Here is a 15,474-nt window from a genome sequence, read left to right on the forward strand (position 1 = left end):
TCCATTTCAAATCCCTACAAAGTGTTACAACCACATATTTGTAGGAGCTGCCTGAACATAACTGTGACTCAGTAGTATTATACTCATAGGATACCACATTTTTTTCATTTTGCGAAGTGCACAATGTTATATTTTGAATATTTAAAATGAGTTGTCAATCTTTGCACCACTTTGAAATCTTATAAAGATTTGACTGAATATCTTTGCTGTTTTTTCAGGGAGTACTTCACTATGGACAACTGTTATCTGAAAGAAGTCTGAGGTTACTATTAATCTCGAAGAGTTATCTAAGAGGAATCCTGGGATGAAGTTGTATTTTATTCCAACAATTGTGGAGAGCAATAGAAGAACAAGTACGTACCAAAAATTCACATTGTGATTCACAGAAATCATTTAATAAAATGTTACTGTAGCAGACAACACATGGATCGAAATTTTCAATTTATATTACAAATATGTGATTGCACTGTATTTATATGTGGCAAACAGCTGGATAATCAGTCCATTACACAAAAGAATTTGATTTGTGGTCATATCCAGAACAAGAGGGACGCAGTTCATGGCATCACTGAGAGGCCAGTTAAGAGTGTTAGGAAGTCATGGCCTATTCATGTACTTGATCAATACATATCAGTCATACGAAATGCAAAAAAAGAAGGGAAATCCACTAAGTCTTAGAGACAGGGATTTTTCAGATCTGAAGGACATTAAAGCTTTGCGTGATGACGTGGCTCCTTACACAGCCAAGGACTTTGATCAATATATGTTCAAATTATCTGAAAATCAAATTGTTCCAGTGTGAAAAGGGAAATGGTGAGTTTCAGTATAAGAATAGCTACAAACAGTCTGAGTGAGGGCAAGTTCAGTTTGAAGGTAGAAAGATGCATTTAACAAGGAATGTAGATGCAAGGAAATCGGATTTGAAACCTGCTTGTATTATGAAAATGGCCCTTTCACAGAACAAAAATCAAGATTTAAGTAATTTGGTTAGCAGCAACATCATTCCTTAATATTTCAAGTTTTTCTATGATTCTGTTTCCACATAAATGTACAGTGTTGCCTTTCATGCACCCCCCTTTTTTTTTAAGTTTTTTGTCCAATGTATTATTTAACTTCATTTATGTGACAAAAATAATAAAAATGACAAAAAAATGAAACTCCATAAGAATAACAAAATAAAAAAATGATTTAGAGAAAAATTTAAGCTTTTCCCACACTCTTTTTTTTGGCCATATTTGTTAGTTTGGTTAATAATGTTGCAAGTGGGTGAACAGGATGAAATTCACCAGAAATAATTTTTGTATTTTATAGGGGACGCTTAGTTAGAATTAGTCCAACTTTCAATTTCACAGGCAATTTTGCTGTTAGTTAATGAGGTTTTTAAACAATTTAGTTTGTTTTTCTGTGTTTTCTCTAAACTTTTCATTATGACAGTTGTCATTGTCCATACAGAATGGCAATGCATGGTTGACCTCAGAGTGTAACGTATTGGGCTTTGGTTATGATATGATCCCTCCATACATTATCTGTTATCTGATTGATATGTGTGCCAACTTTTACCTTACAAATACGTTGCAGTCACTGTTCTTGAAGTTACTTTCTGTAGTGGAGGTGCTATTTAGAGGCTGTAACATGGCTTCTCAACCATCTGGAGTGTGATGGACACTGAAAGAGAGCTCTGATCTATTCAAGATACTAAAATGACAAACCAGTTTTGTGATTACTCTTCTGTATTGTAATTGATATGACTTCACTGTACATGTTTTACACTATAAACAAGTGGTTGAGCCGATATATTTTTTAACATTGATATTCACAACCATGACCTTTCATCCAGTATGGATCAAATCAAAATGATCCAAATCTCTCATAAATTCTACCTCATATTAGATCATAACATGTACTGCTCTACCTTTGACATTACAGAATGACAGTTCTTATCTATAATCTTCAGATGTTCTGGTGTTGACATTATTGCCCATGCCCTCCACTCTATCAAGCCATGACACTAAAGCACAAGTGGCCCCTCCACATCTGGTAGAGATGCTCACCTGCCGTTGCGCCTTGTTGATGTTCTGAGCTGATGCATTTTACACCAAATCTGCACATATGGTAAACCACAGGGCATACAGTGGGATTTTTCACATTTACCAACTGCCTAAAGAACATTTTTGGTTTACACGGACATCTTTCCACAGAATCAATGCTACACCACAAACTTAGAGGGACAACATCTCAGCTAGGAGAAACCGCGTTAGTGAAGTACTTTCACAAGATTTGTCCACCTTCAAGAGTGAACAGCTTGAACTGCAGAGACCAACATCATAGCTTAACTTGCATGATACTGTGCCACAAGGCAATGGAAAGTTTTTCTGGATGAGTGTAGAACCAAAGTGGCTTGTTAATATGTTGTGTGTGGTAGAAAGACTTGCAGAAAATGATGCATTGGACACATCACATTGCTTTGTAAGAAAAATCATTCTATGTATACAAGTGAAAGGTGACCAGAAAGTGATACCCATAAGTGAAGATAAGTTTGATGCCAATGAGATGAAGCTGGTAGCTAATCTGGATACCCTAGAAGAGGATGATTGGGAAACAGCAAGTGTTCATTGTGATTGGATGCAGGCTGCTGCTAAAACTGCATTACATTAGGAGGTAGAGCATCTAGAGGAACAGAAAGAGTGAAATGGAGAGCTGTATTGTGGTATGAGGATATGTGTTTACTCAAGAGCTGTTGGCAGCAACACTTGACAGAACATTGAATTCCTATAAAGTGCCAGTATATCATAATCCTTATTCTGCATCTTGGAATTTATGGAAGTTTTTATATAACCAGCAGTATGAGATGGAATAACAGAGTACAGCCTTGGTCCATTGTGGGCCACTGGAGTGGTCATGCCAAAGAAGACATCATGTACATCTAAGAATCTAGGTCTTGCTGTGACTATAGATACCTTAACAGCAAGACAGTGTCAGATCTAAACCCATCACTAAATGCCACTGAGACTACCGACTACTTGAGGCAGTTCAAGCATTTCTCTACCATGGATCTAAAAGAAGTGGATACCATCAGCTGGAGGTATTGCTTGAGGACCAACCAAAGACAGTTTTCTTGGTCCCCTGAGGTCATTACCAATAATGAAGGATGTCATTTGCATTAAAAAATTTACCAGCAACATTTCTCTGGTTGTTGAATGGAGTACTGAGAGGGCTAGAACCTCAGCAGCATATGGTGTACCTCAATGATATAATGTTTTTGAAAAGGATGTGATGGAGCATATTCACAACTAAGAGATGTTTTTAAAAGGTTATGTGAAGCGCTTTTCATGCTAAATACTGAGAAGTGTCATTTGATGTTGGAGGAAGTTGTGTACTTGGGGTATGCAATTAGTAGAGAGGTGTTTAACACTGCCACAAGGTCAGTGCAGGCAGTGAAAGATTTTTCAGTTCCTAGGAACAGTAAAGAATTACAATCATTTTTGGGTTTAGCAAATTATAATAGAAAATTCCTAAACAGGGTTGCAGAGATGGCAAGACCACTCATGCAGCTATTAAAGGAAGGCGTATAGTTCAAGTGAGTAAAAGAATGTCAGGCTGCCTTCGAGGAACTGAAAAAGGTATTAACACCGAGTCCAGTGTTAGTTTTTCTGGATTACGAGAATGAGTTGTGCTTTCATATGATGCTTTCAATCAGATGTTGGGGTATGTTTTCGGTCAGGTGGTAAATGACAAAGAATATCCTATAGCATATGCTTCTCAACAGCTCAATAGAGGAACACTCCACAGCAGCAAAGGAAATGCTCAGTTTGATGTATGGGATTATGTAATTTCAACGTTATTTATAGGGAAGAAATTTAAGATGGTAACCAACCACCCAATTCTTAAAAGTTTGTTAGGGCTAAAGGACCCTTGTGGTAGGCTCACAAGATGGGCAGCAAGAATGAGCAAATTCAAACATGACGTTGTACACAATTATGGTAAAAAACACAGGAGCCACGATGGTTTATGCAGAAACATAGTGGTAATACTGGAACTGGGTCACAGCCTTACATTTGGGAAACAATGTGTCGTGCTGACACTGACTGTAAGTTGTACGAGGTGTGTGAGAAATGTAATGAGATCGATTTTTAGCCCCCAAAGTTTTTTTTCTTTTTTTTCCTGTCTTTTTTTTCCCCTTCCAAACAACAATATTGTCCTGTTCTGAGATGCTTCAACTGGTAAGGCCTTTAACATGTCAGTCACATTCTTTTGAATGGTCCCCAGAGTCCCAAAATGACATCTGTTTAAGAATTTTTCAATTTCGGGAAAAGAAAAAAGTTACAAGGACTCAGATCTGATGAACAGGGGGGCTGTGGAACAACAGGACTGCCTTTTGAGATCAAAAATTTCGTGATGGAAGTGGCCATGTGACCTGGGGCATTGTCATGATGCAGCTTCCACTTGTCTGAAATGTCCGGTCTCACTTGATTCACCCTTTCCCTGGCTGTTTCAAAGATGCCCTTGTTAAACATTTGGTAGACAGTTTGTTCTGGATGGACTGGTCTCACAATAGCATCCACATGTTCGACATTTTCATCAGTTTTTGAAGCTGAAGGTCTTCCTGACCGAGACTCATTTTCAACATGTTCTTGGTCTTCCAAAAATGAACTGTGCACATGAAAAACTTGTGCTCTTGACAAGGAAAGTTCCTCATAGACCTGTTTCAACTTTTCAAGGTCACACTCACAGATTTCGAAGTTTAACACAAAACCTGATGGTATAACATTACTATAAATTTCACTGTTCCATTTTTGTAACACACAACAAAAACACAACTTCACAGACAGTACTCTCAAAAATCAATTGCTGACTGTACAGAGCTGAAACTTGGAATGAGGGTCTAGAAGGGATGAACACACCAGTTTACACAAGTCTAGCAACACAACATTACCAGATTGCTCTTAATGCTGCCAGTCACATTATTTTCCCCACACACCTTGTATGCAAAAAAGCCACAGTTTGTTGTATGTGACGGCCTATTAAGCAAGACAGCTGGGTTGGGGGCCCAGTGTGGTAGTGCCAGCTAATCTGGAGGAAGAAGTTCTGAAGGAAGCACACCACCATGAGCTGTCTGGCCACAGTGGTCAAGGAACAATCAATAGGAGAATGGCGGGGTGATACTGATGAAGACAAGGAAGGAAGATGTGGACCAGTATGAAAGAAATTGTGTACACTGTGTGCAATGAGCAGACATTAGCCACAAGGTAGTACTATTAAGAAAAATGTTCCCAGAGGTGATTAAACCTTTTTAAATGATTGGAATGGATATTCTTGGACCATTTAACTGGACTCCTGCAAGGAACCTTTGATTACTGTTGATCATTTTTGTCAGTATGTAAATATGATCACCATCCCTAATCAACAGAGGTGCAAATATTTGTCAACAGCTGGTTTCTCAAATTTGGTGTTGTGGAAACCATAATCACAGACCAAGGCACAACTATTATGTTAGATTTGGTAAAACAACTGTATCATTTGCTGCAGGTTTAGAAATTAGGAACTAGTCTGCCGCATCCGCAAACAAAAGATAAAATGGAGAGTGTGTATTGTACTAAAGATATTTAGGTGTTTCTTTCTTTGTTTGTTGGGCGACAGACCTTTCCAATGAGGGAAGAGGAATGACTGTGGCTCCTTGATCCCAGTTTGCCAGCATTGTCCACGTGACTTTCTGGAGCTGAGACCCTACTTATAACAAGTTGAGCTGCACTGGGTTTATTCCATGGACAAATACTACAGTGGTGGAACTGCCACGGGCCAAGCAATTGCAACTGCACGGCTGTGGATTAATAATTTACAGAGCAGAATGGGATATAACAGAGCTGAAATTTCATCTGCCAGCCACTGCTATTGGTGAGACACAGTTAAAATGTTGTGCAGCCCCAAGTTTTACTGGCTGTCCAAACTGCTAAAGGTGCTTCCAATGCAAAATTTGACCTATTTGAATAAAACACTACATCTTCAACCAGCCATTTCCTTGAATCAGTTAACAGACCTGCAAGAGATGCAAATTATGACAGAGTGAATGCTTCAACATGTGCAGCAAATAATTCAACATGCGCAGCAATACCAGGAAGCGCAACTATGTATGATTGTGACCATGAATGTTACAATAACCAGAACAATTTTAGTTTTCACTCTGTTTTGTGCCGCCTTCGTCAACCTTAGGCCAGAGCCACTCATCAGTGTCACCCTCCTGTGTATCAGATACCACTAGACTGGTTAACTATTTGTTCATAAAGTAGAAGGGTAGAGCAGAAAAAGTTCATTGTGAATCTGGACGGGCAAGGAGAAAATGGGATAGAACTGTAGAAGGAATGTACAGTCTCAGCTTCTGAACCTTGTCATTCAAGCTGCATCATGTTAAGAAGGAAACTTGTTGCAGACCAGTCACGGGTAGAGATGGTGGTAGGGTCTTCCCAAAGGGTGAAGGTGACACCATTATTTTTTGGGTGCTACGATAGAAGTAGCAGCTCTTCTATGGCTTTGTGGAAAGCTATGTGCAACTGATGGGTGCTGAGGCACTGATATAATGATTTCATCAGGAGGCCTGTTTATCCAACACAAGTGTGGGCAGGACACACCTTGCAATCCAGGAAATGCAGCGGAAGTGTAGCATGGCTGCAGGACGAGCCAATGGGTTACTACAATGGTGAGCACAAGAGGTGCTGATTTGCACATGGCATAAAAAATGTGCCATTAATCAGTATAAATACTCTCTGGTTTTACCAGAGGTAGGAGCAGTCTGGCAGCACCCACCTTCACATGAGGGCTACAACAAGCACCACCAGGTTACAGGCCAACAAGCAGACAATGCCGGTCTGGGCTGCCATCTATACCAGACCAAAACCCAGTACTAGGACTACAATCTGAGCACTTGGCACTGTGCAATGAACGAGCCACTTCCAGGCTCTTTTCAGCAGCAACCAAACTTCTGCTTGGAGGTCAGTGGTTCATGTCAGGGGCTGTGCAGCTGCCTGTGCACCAACACCAGGGCGAGCAGTCGAGCACCCACCTTTGTTACCTGCTGGGTGAGATCTTCTCCTGTGTCACGAGAATCTCCAGGAGAATTCTGGCAATCTTAAGTGCCGCTGGTCCTTGCCACATAACACTATGCTGGGCAAACTAGGGAACATGTTGCTGAGGTGGCTAAATAAGTATCAGCATTGCTGGGCACGGACTACACCGCTGGCATCTGTCTTCCACAGCTGTCAGCGGGGCCTCCACATTTCACGCCTAAGGCATCGTAACACTACGAGTGTTGTAGCCAAGTTGAATAAAAGTGTTTTACTGTCCAGCTGTGTTTTCCTAGCCACCAACGGCCATCATCCCGTTTCCAGCACCCACTCCCAACTGCACTTCAGCCTCTAATCTCTACAGCATAGTTGCCCCCTCATTCCTGAGCCACTAAATTTATGATGATTGCGCTGTTCTAAGCCTGTCATTATATGTCTTTATACCTTCTCCTCTGGAGCTTCTGCTGCAGAGTTTACATAAACTTGTGTTGATGCAAACATGAAACTTAAGGCATTTCATTACACTATCTGATACATTTAAGCTACTTCTATTTTTTATTTGTGGGGCTCACAGTCTGGTGCAAGTCTTTCTAGTTGATATGATTTGACTAATTACCTGTAAAGCACAGTAAGTATAAGTGTTTTAGTACAGATGATTGACAACAGCACATGGAGTGTAAAGTGTAAAGTTGTGTTTTTATTGTTGCTGCCGATGAGAAAAATGGGACAGAATGAAACCCACATGTACACTGCTCCCCTCAGATACCACCATTAACAATGGTGTAGTTTGATATATTATCTATGATATTGGTACAAAGTGTGGCCATGAGACATCTCTCTCCTCCCCTTACCAAAAATAGGAAGTTGCAAATATCCCTCACAAGCAGGATTCAAACTGACTATCTCTGATATGCCTTTAAATGCCCTGTGAACCGAGATACAGAATATATAACAAATTATGCATAATTTATTTCACATATTCACAATACTAAAACTATGTACATACACATTCGAACAACAAAATATGTCTCTTTAAATAACAAGGGATTTAATACAATATTTTGTAAACAAAAGTGGTCTTACAGCAGTTTAAACCTTCATTAATTTGAAGATATAAACATATGCCATTACTGAAGTGTCATTTCCTCTCATAGTTTAAAATATTACAAGCAGACACAAACTATTTTATACTTCTTTTATGTTTCCATATTTCATTTTGTTTTTGAACTTCTTTGGGTTTATTCCATATGCTTTGAGCCGTGCATCTGACAGTTCTGTAACATTATTGTTGTTTTTGATATTGCCATTTACTTTACTTCTATTGTTCTTGTTCTTTTTGTGATGGGAATTCCTTACTGATGCTTTAGGCATTTCCTTGTTGCTCATCTGTTCTATGAATTTGTTTCTTTTCTTCTTTTCCTTTATCTTCTGAGGTTCTGTATGGGAACTAGAACTTTCTTTCACAGCTTTGCAATTATTTTCTGTAACAGATGTTTCTCCAGCTTGATGAGCAGGCAGGGTGGCAGTGACATGTTCACCATGAGAAGAAATTTCCAATGTCTGCTGATCATTCATGAAGCTGGACTTCTTTTTCTTCTTTTTTGGTGGCTCGTTGTTCAGCTCCTCTTCATCTGGCTCACTATTGACAAAGCAAACAGGATTTTACAATTCTGGTCTCTTTGTGTGCATGAATAAATTAAAAATAATGCACACCACAAGCAAAGGCAGAAGAAAAGAGTGGAAGAGATCATAAACTTTCCAATACACCTTCTTTATTTGTAAATTTTGTATCAGAGCTCCATTAAGATAGATTACAACACAGGATATAATATAAATAAAATATGTTACAATAAATCATCATAACTTACTCAGCATACAAACTCCTCAAGATTTTTCTTTTTAACTTCTCGTTCTGTGCTTTCTTCTTATATGCTACAACATCATATTTTTCCACGTGTTCTGGTCTATACTGAACAGCCTTCTTCAAGGAACACCATTTATTTAGTTCCTTGTCATCAGCACGAAGAATCTTAAAAAGAGTATATTATTATTAGGCTTAGTATATAGTAACTGCAGTTAGAAAAATCCCTCAAAATGGCACTTGATGAACAGCAGAAATAGCAACTGAGACAAAGTGTGCCAACGTCTTAAGTTTTATTAATACAAGATATTACTGGAAAGTTACCCTAAATGAAGCAGAGGATGATTATGAAAAAGGGGGGGGGGGTGGAGGAAATCTAAGCAGAGGAGCAGAGTACGAATGATGGGAAATAATGTGGAGAAAAGGATAGAAATGAGAGGTGAAAGACAACTCAATTACTTTTAACAAATACATAACAACAATGGATATATACATCTCCCGACTTCTCAAAGTTACAGGAGTAAGAACTTGAGTTGGGGTTGAGTTGTTTGGGGGAAGAGACCAAACAATGAGGTCATTGTCTCATTGTATTAGGGAAGGATGGGGAAAGAAGTCGGCCATGCCCTTTCGAAGGAACCATCCCGGCATTTGCCTGGAGCGATTTAGGGAATTCACGTGGCCAGACATGGCCACAGAAAACTTAAATCAGGATGGCCGGATGCAGGTTTGAACTGTCATCCTCCCAAATGCAAGTCCAGTGTGCTAACCACTGCGCCATGTTGCCCAGTAAAAAACTTGAAATTCAGGTATGTAAGTAAGATATACATGGAATGGGACTGATTTCCTTCCTTCTAAATGTGATATACTACTGCCAAAATGCACTTAGGGACAGGATACAAGGTTTAAAGTTTGCTGCTTGTGCATGTTATTGTACAATGAATCCATTTCAACAAGGAGTTTCCATAACATACACACTATTTCATAAACTTCCAATGCTTCCTTACTTAAGGCTAAAATATCCTACTCTACTAAAACATAAATAAGTGTAGTATAGCTCTACCTCATCTATTGTTAATCCAAAGCTGTTAGGAACAACTTTTCTGTACTTGAATCTGCAGGGTAGATCACCAATAACATCTTCACAGTCAAGCTTATAATACTCATCAAGATATTCATCAAAAGTCTGATCATTTGGATTAAATGAAGGTTTTGGCTTTGAGACAATTTCAGCAAATTTTGACTGTCTCCGTCGCTTCTTTCTCTTTTTCGATGGCTCAATAAGCTCGGATTGTAATGCTGCCGTTGGATCATAATCACAATCCATCTGTAAAGTTGAATTAAGATGATATTTGTTTATTCTTGTAGCAATGATAAACATAACACATGATATTTAAAAAATCAAATAGCATACTACTGCATGTATGAAGATGTGAATCCTTACATTGAAATCTGGATCCTCACAGTGAGGTTCATAGTCAGCCTCCTCATTTTCAGCATACTGATGGCCATTTGACTGTAAATTTTCCCAGTTTTCTGAAGCAGAAAACAACACACTTGTGAACTTTAAAATTAAATCATGATCTAGTAAACAAAAATGAATGTTCATTTGTCTTATACATGTTCCTACACTATTCATCCAATTATGATGAAGAAATTTGTTGTACTTCTGAGAGTGAAAGTTACTGTGGGGTAGGAACAACATACCTCGCATAGGGGTGAAGTGAGGTAAAAAGGTGTGACATAAAAGCAGAACTCGCATCTGGAGCAACTTCAACCAAATTTGGTATATACATGGCTCAGAGGGACCAACATATCCCTGCTACTGTTAGGAATAGGGGTTACAAAGAGAAGATGTAACATGTAGACACGTTCACAAACAACCCCTTGGTATTTCTTTTTGTCTATAAGTAGTTGACTTTAAATACTTCAAAAGTATGAAGTGCAATCGGTCTCCCACATGCGCCATTCAATGCATCAACAACATTGTGTTTTGGGATAAAAGATCATGAGACATGGCTCCATATCACACATAAATTTAACCACCTCTCTAGGAAAAGATCAAAGAATGGAAAATCCGGGATGGCCTCCTGGCCTCAATCTTCATTACTCAATGTCCTCACCCATCCAGCCCCTTTCTTGTTCCCAGTCCAGCACTACACAACCCTCTATTCCACCAATGCACCCAGTCTTTTTACTTCTCTCCTATTCTGCTACCCAGCCTCTGCCCCCACATTTCCTCTGCCCTCTGCCTAACCTCCCAATTGCACCTTGCTGCCCTAACCTGTCTCCACCTTGCCCCTGCATGCTCCCCAGAAAAGCACTGTGTGTGTGTGTGTGTGTGTGTGTGTGTGTGTGTGTGTTGTGTCTATTTTTGACAAAGGTCTTGTTGGCTGAAAGCATATTTTGTGACAATCTTATTGTTGCGCCTATCTCCAACTCAGCATCTCCGCTATATGTTGAGTAGCATGGTTTCACAGGTAGCCCTGCCTTTGATGGGATAGGTGATGTTTCTGACCGGAATGGAGTAGATGGTGGTGGGAGTATGTATGGGGCAGGTCTAGCATCGAGATCTATTACAGGGATATGAGCCATGGGGTGAAGGGTTGGGTGAAGGGGTTGTGTAGGGATGGATGAGTGTACTGTGTAGGTTTAGTGGACAGCACAATACCACTGTGGGAGGCTGGGAAGAATAGTGGGCAGGACATCTCCCATTTCAGGGCACAACGAGAGGTAGCTGAAACCCTGACAGAAAATGTGATTCAGTTGCTCCAGCCCTGGGTGATACTGAGTTATGAGGGAAATGCTCCTCTGTGGCCAGGCGGTGAGACTTTGAGAAGTAGTGGGAGACTGGAAAGATAAAGCATGGGAGATTTGTTTTTGTACAAAATTGGGAGGATAATTACGATCTGTGAAGGTCTCAGTGAGACCCTTGAAATATTTCGAGAGGGACTGTGCATCACTGCAGATGTGACAACCATGGGTGGCTACGCTGTAAAGAAGGGCCTTCTTGGTATGGAATGGATGGCAGCTGTCAAAGTGGAGGTATTGCTGGTGGTTAGTAGGTTTAATATGGACGCAGGTACTGATGTAGCCACCTTTGAGGTGGAGGTCACATCTAGGAAAGAGGCTTCTTGGGTTGAGTAGGACCAGATCACAAAGATGTCATCAATGAATCTGAAGCAGGAGAGGGGTTTAGGAGTCTGGGTGTTTAGGAAGGATTCCTCTACATGGCTCATGAATAGGTTGGCATAGGATGGTACCATGTGGGAATCCATAGCCATACCCCGCATTTGGTTGTAGGTAGTGCCTTCAAAGGAGAAGTAATGGTGGATGATGATATAGTTGATCACAACTACTAGCATGGAGGCTGTTGGTTTGGAATCCATCAGGTGTTGGGAAAGGTAGTGTTCAATAGCGATAATGCAACGGGCATTAGGGATATTAGTGTAAACATAGGTGGCATCAACAGTGACAAGCAGGGCACAGTGTGGTACAGGGAAAGGAACTGTGGAGAGTCGGTGGATGAAATGGTTGGTATCTTTTATATAGGAGGGTAGTTCTGGGTAATAGGCTGAAGCTGTTGATCTATGAGAGCAGAAATTCTCTAAGGAGGGGCACAGTAATCAGTCAGAATGACGTGTCCTGGGTGGTTGGATTTATGGATTTTAAGAAGCATGTAAAAGGTAGGAGTGCAGGTAGTGGTAGGGGTGAGAAGAGAGTTGGACTCTGGGGAGAGGTTCTGTGATGGGTCTAAGGATTTGAGGAGAGACTGGAGATCCTGCTGTATTTCTGGAATGGGGTCATTGTGGCAAGGTTTGTAGGTGGATGTATCTGACAGCTGGCAGGGTCCTTCTGTCAGGTAATCTCTGCAGTTCAGAACAACAGTAGTGGAACGTTTGACCACAGGTAGGGCCATAAGGTTGGGATCAGTTTTTAGATGGTGGACTGTGATTCTTTCTGTGGATGTAAGGTTAGTACGCATGTTGAGGAATTTGTGGAATGATGGTGAGGCAAGGTTCGAAGTTAAGAAATTCTGGAAAGTTAACAGGGGGTGATTTGGGGCCAGTGGGAGTGGATCACGGTTGGATGGAGTAGTGAACTGAGACAGGCAGAGTTCAACATTGGTCTTTGGTTGAGTCTGATTGCTAGGATTGGTGGCAAGAAAGTGTTTCCACTGTAGGGACCAGGAGTAGGAGAGAAGGACTTTTACAAGTCCTGCACGAATGAATTTGGAAGTGGGGCAAAAGGTCAAGCCCTTGGACTGATATTTTTGTGGGGCTAAGGCTTATGGAGGAAAGTTCATGACTGTGTTTTGGGTCTGTTTAGGTTCTGGATTTTGTGCGGTGGTGGGAAGGAGTTTTGGAGGGTGGGGTAAATGTAGTAGGTCTGCGAGACAGGGTTTGTCAGCTATGACAGAACGTGAAGGAGGTGTGTGGTGGATGTTGTAAAGGTGATGGACAGTGGTACTCCCAGGCAGGAGTAAGAAGTGAGCAGGGTAGAGAGTTTTTTGAGGTGCCATTGTGCGTGTTACTCTAGTTTGTGGAGGGCAAGAGTTTCAATGTGTGTTATGGGTTCCGGGGTTTTGGGATTGCACAGCAGGAGGATTTTACAGATGGAGAGAAGACACTGCAGGATTTGGGGTTGGTTGATATGGTTTTGCAGGAGTATGTTGGTGAGGGCTAAGGATTGGCAGACTCTGAACAGATGGAGGTCATTGTGTAAGGAAAGATGGCAGCTGGAGATGGGTAATTTGATGGTAGACCATTTGGGGAGATTTCATGAGCCAAGCAACAATGCAGGAACAATATGTGGGACTGGGATTTGGCTACCGATAAAGAAAGTTGTTTGTATTGACGCAGATGGAAGGAGTATGGAATAGACGTGAAAAATTACATACGTATCGTAGAAGTATGTCCAAAAAAATTCTCAAAAACACACCCAAATACATGGGAAAAATCACGAGAATGATGAAATGGATGAAAAAGGGGGGAAACAATATGAAATCTGAGCGAGTCGATGATAGTGAAAAGCAAAAACTCACTAAAATTGGCATGAAGTCACAATGTGATCAAAGTGTATATATAATAGAGGGAAACATTCCACGTGGGAAAAATACATCTGAAAACAAAGATGATGTGACTTACCAAACGAAAGCGCTGGCAGGTTGATAGACACACAAACAAACATAAACATACACACAAAATTCAAGCTTTCGCAACCAACGGTTGCTTCGTCAGGAAAGAGGGAAGGAGAGGGAAAGACGAAAGGATGTGGGTTTTAAGGGAGAGGGTAAGGAGTCATTTCAATCCCGGGAGCGGAAAGACTTACCTTAAGGGGAAAAAAGGACATGTATACACTCGCGCGCACACACACACACACACACACACACACACACACACACACACACACACACACACACACATATCCATCCGCACATACACAGACACAAGCAGACATTTGTAAAGGCAAAGAGTTTTTGGGCCCAAACTCTTTGTCTTTAAATATGTCTGCTTGTGTCTGTATATGTGTGGATGGATATGTGTGTGTGTGCGCTCGAGTGTATACCCGTCCTTTTTCCCCCTAAGGTAAGTCTTTCCGCTCCCGGGATTGGAATGACTCCTTACCCTCTCCCTTAAAACCCACATCCTTTTGTCTTTCCCTCTCTTTCCTGATGAGGCAACAGTTTGTTGCGAAAGCTTGAATTTTGTGTGTATGTTTGTGTTTGTTTGTATGTCTATCGACGTGCCAGCGCTTTCATTTGGTAAGTCACATTATCTTTGTTTTTAGATATATTTTTCCCACGTGGAATGTTTCCCTCTATTAATATATATATATGATGAAATGGATGAAAAAGGGGGAAACAATATGAAATCTGAGGGAGTCGACAATAGCGAAAGGCAAAAACTCACTAAAATTGGCATGAACTCACAATCTGATCAAAGTGTATATATACTGTGGGTAGCAGTTCCCATGGTGGTTAAGTGTAAAGAGGGGGGACGGCAGATGTAACTGGATGAGGGAATGAGACACAAGATCATGTGGCACCAGAAAGCTGTGGGAAATAACATGGGAAAATACACACAGGGAGAGTGATCAATTTGAAGGTATAGGATTACCGATATCGGCGGAAGTAAGGAAGTAATGTGGGACATAAGCTGCAGCACCAACAATCAGCATGGCCATGTAGCTGGCTGTTGTGCCCGGCCAAGACCATTGATACAGTGTGGGTCATAAGTAGAGCATGCAGTGTGGTTCATAAGGCGACAAGAGAAAGACAGGAAAGAAGAGAAACAAAGACAGACATTGAGTATAGTAATACATAGAAAATAGTAACAAAGGAAAACAGCAATGGGTTAGGATTGATGAAAAGCCGTCAGGCAAAAATCAAATAATCCAGGATGGAATGTAACAATATTTTGAAAAGGGTAGTTGCTGCTCACCTTCTAGTACAGGTGCTGAATCACAGATAGGCACAACAAAAAGACTGTCACAAAATAAGCTTTCGGCCCCTGCCCTGTTCCAACTCCAGCACCACACAGCTCTCTATTCCACCAACAC

General features: G+C 40.8%; 1 protein-coding gene across 1 annotated transcript in view; it reads right to left on the bottom strand.

Moving 5' to 3' along the window:
* Nucleotides 1-8,139: 8,139 nt before the first annotated feature.
* LOC124798570 (protein KRI1 homolog) overlaps nt 8,140-15,474 on the bottom strand; it is an 83,881-nt gene continuing 76,546 nt past the window's right edge. The window contains exons 8-11 of the mRNA XM_047262031.1: nt 10,358-10,449; nt 9,977-10,240; nt 8,924-9,084; nt 8,140-8,694 (exon numbers count right to left, since the gene is read on the bottom strand). Of these exons, the coding sequence (XP_047117987.1) occupies nt 8,241-8,694; nt 8,924-9,084; nt 9,977-10,240; nt 10,358-10,449 (971 nt within the window). The 3' untranslated portion in view covers nt 8,140-8,240. The remainder of the gene's footprint in view (nt 8,695-8,923; nt 9,085-9,976; nt 10,241-10,357; nt 10,450-15,474) is intronic.

The sequence above is a fragment of the Schistocerca piceifrons genome, chromosome 5, assembly GCF_021461385.2.
Source record: "Schistocerca piceifrons isolate TAMUIC-IGC-003096 chromosome 5, iqSchPice1.1, whole genome shotgun sequence".
In the NCBI taxonomy this organism is placed as follows: domain Eukaryota; kingdom Metazoa; phylum Arthropoda; class Insecta; order Orthoptera; family Acrididae; genus Schistocerca; species Schistocerca piceifrons.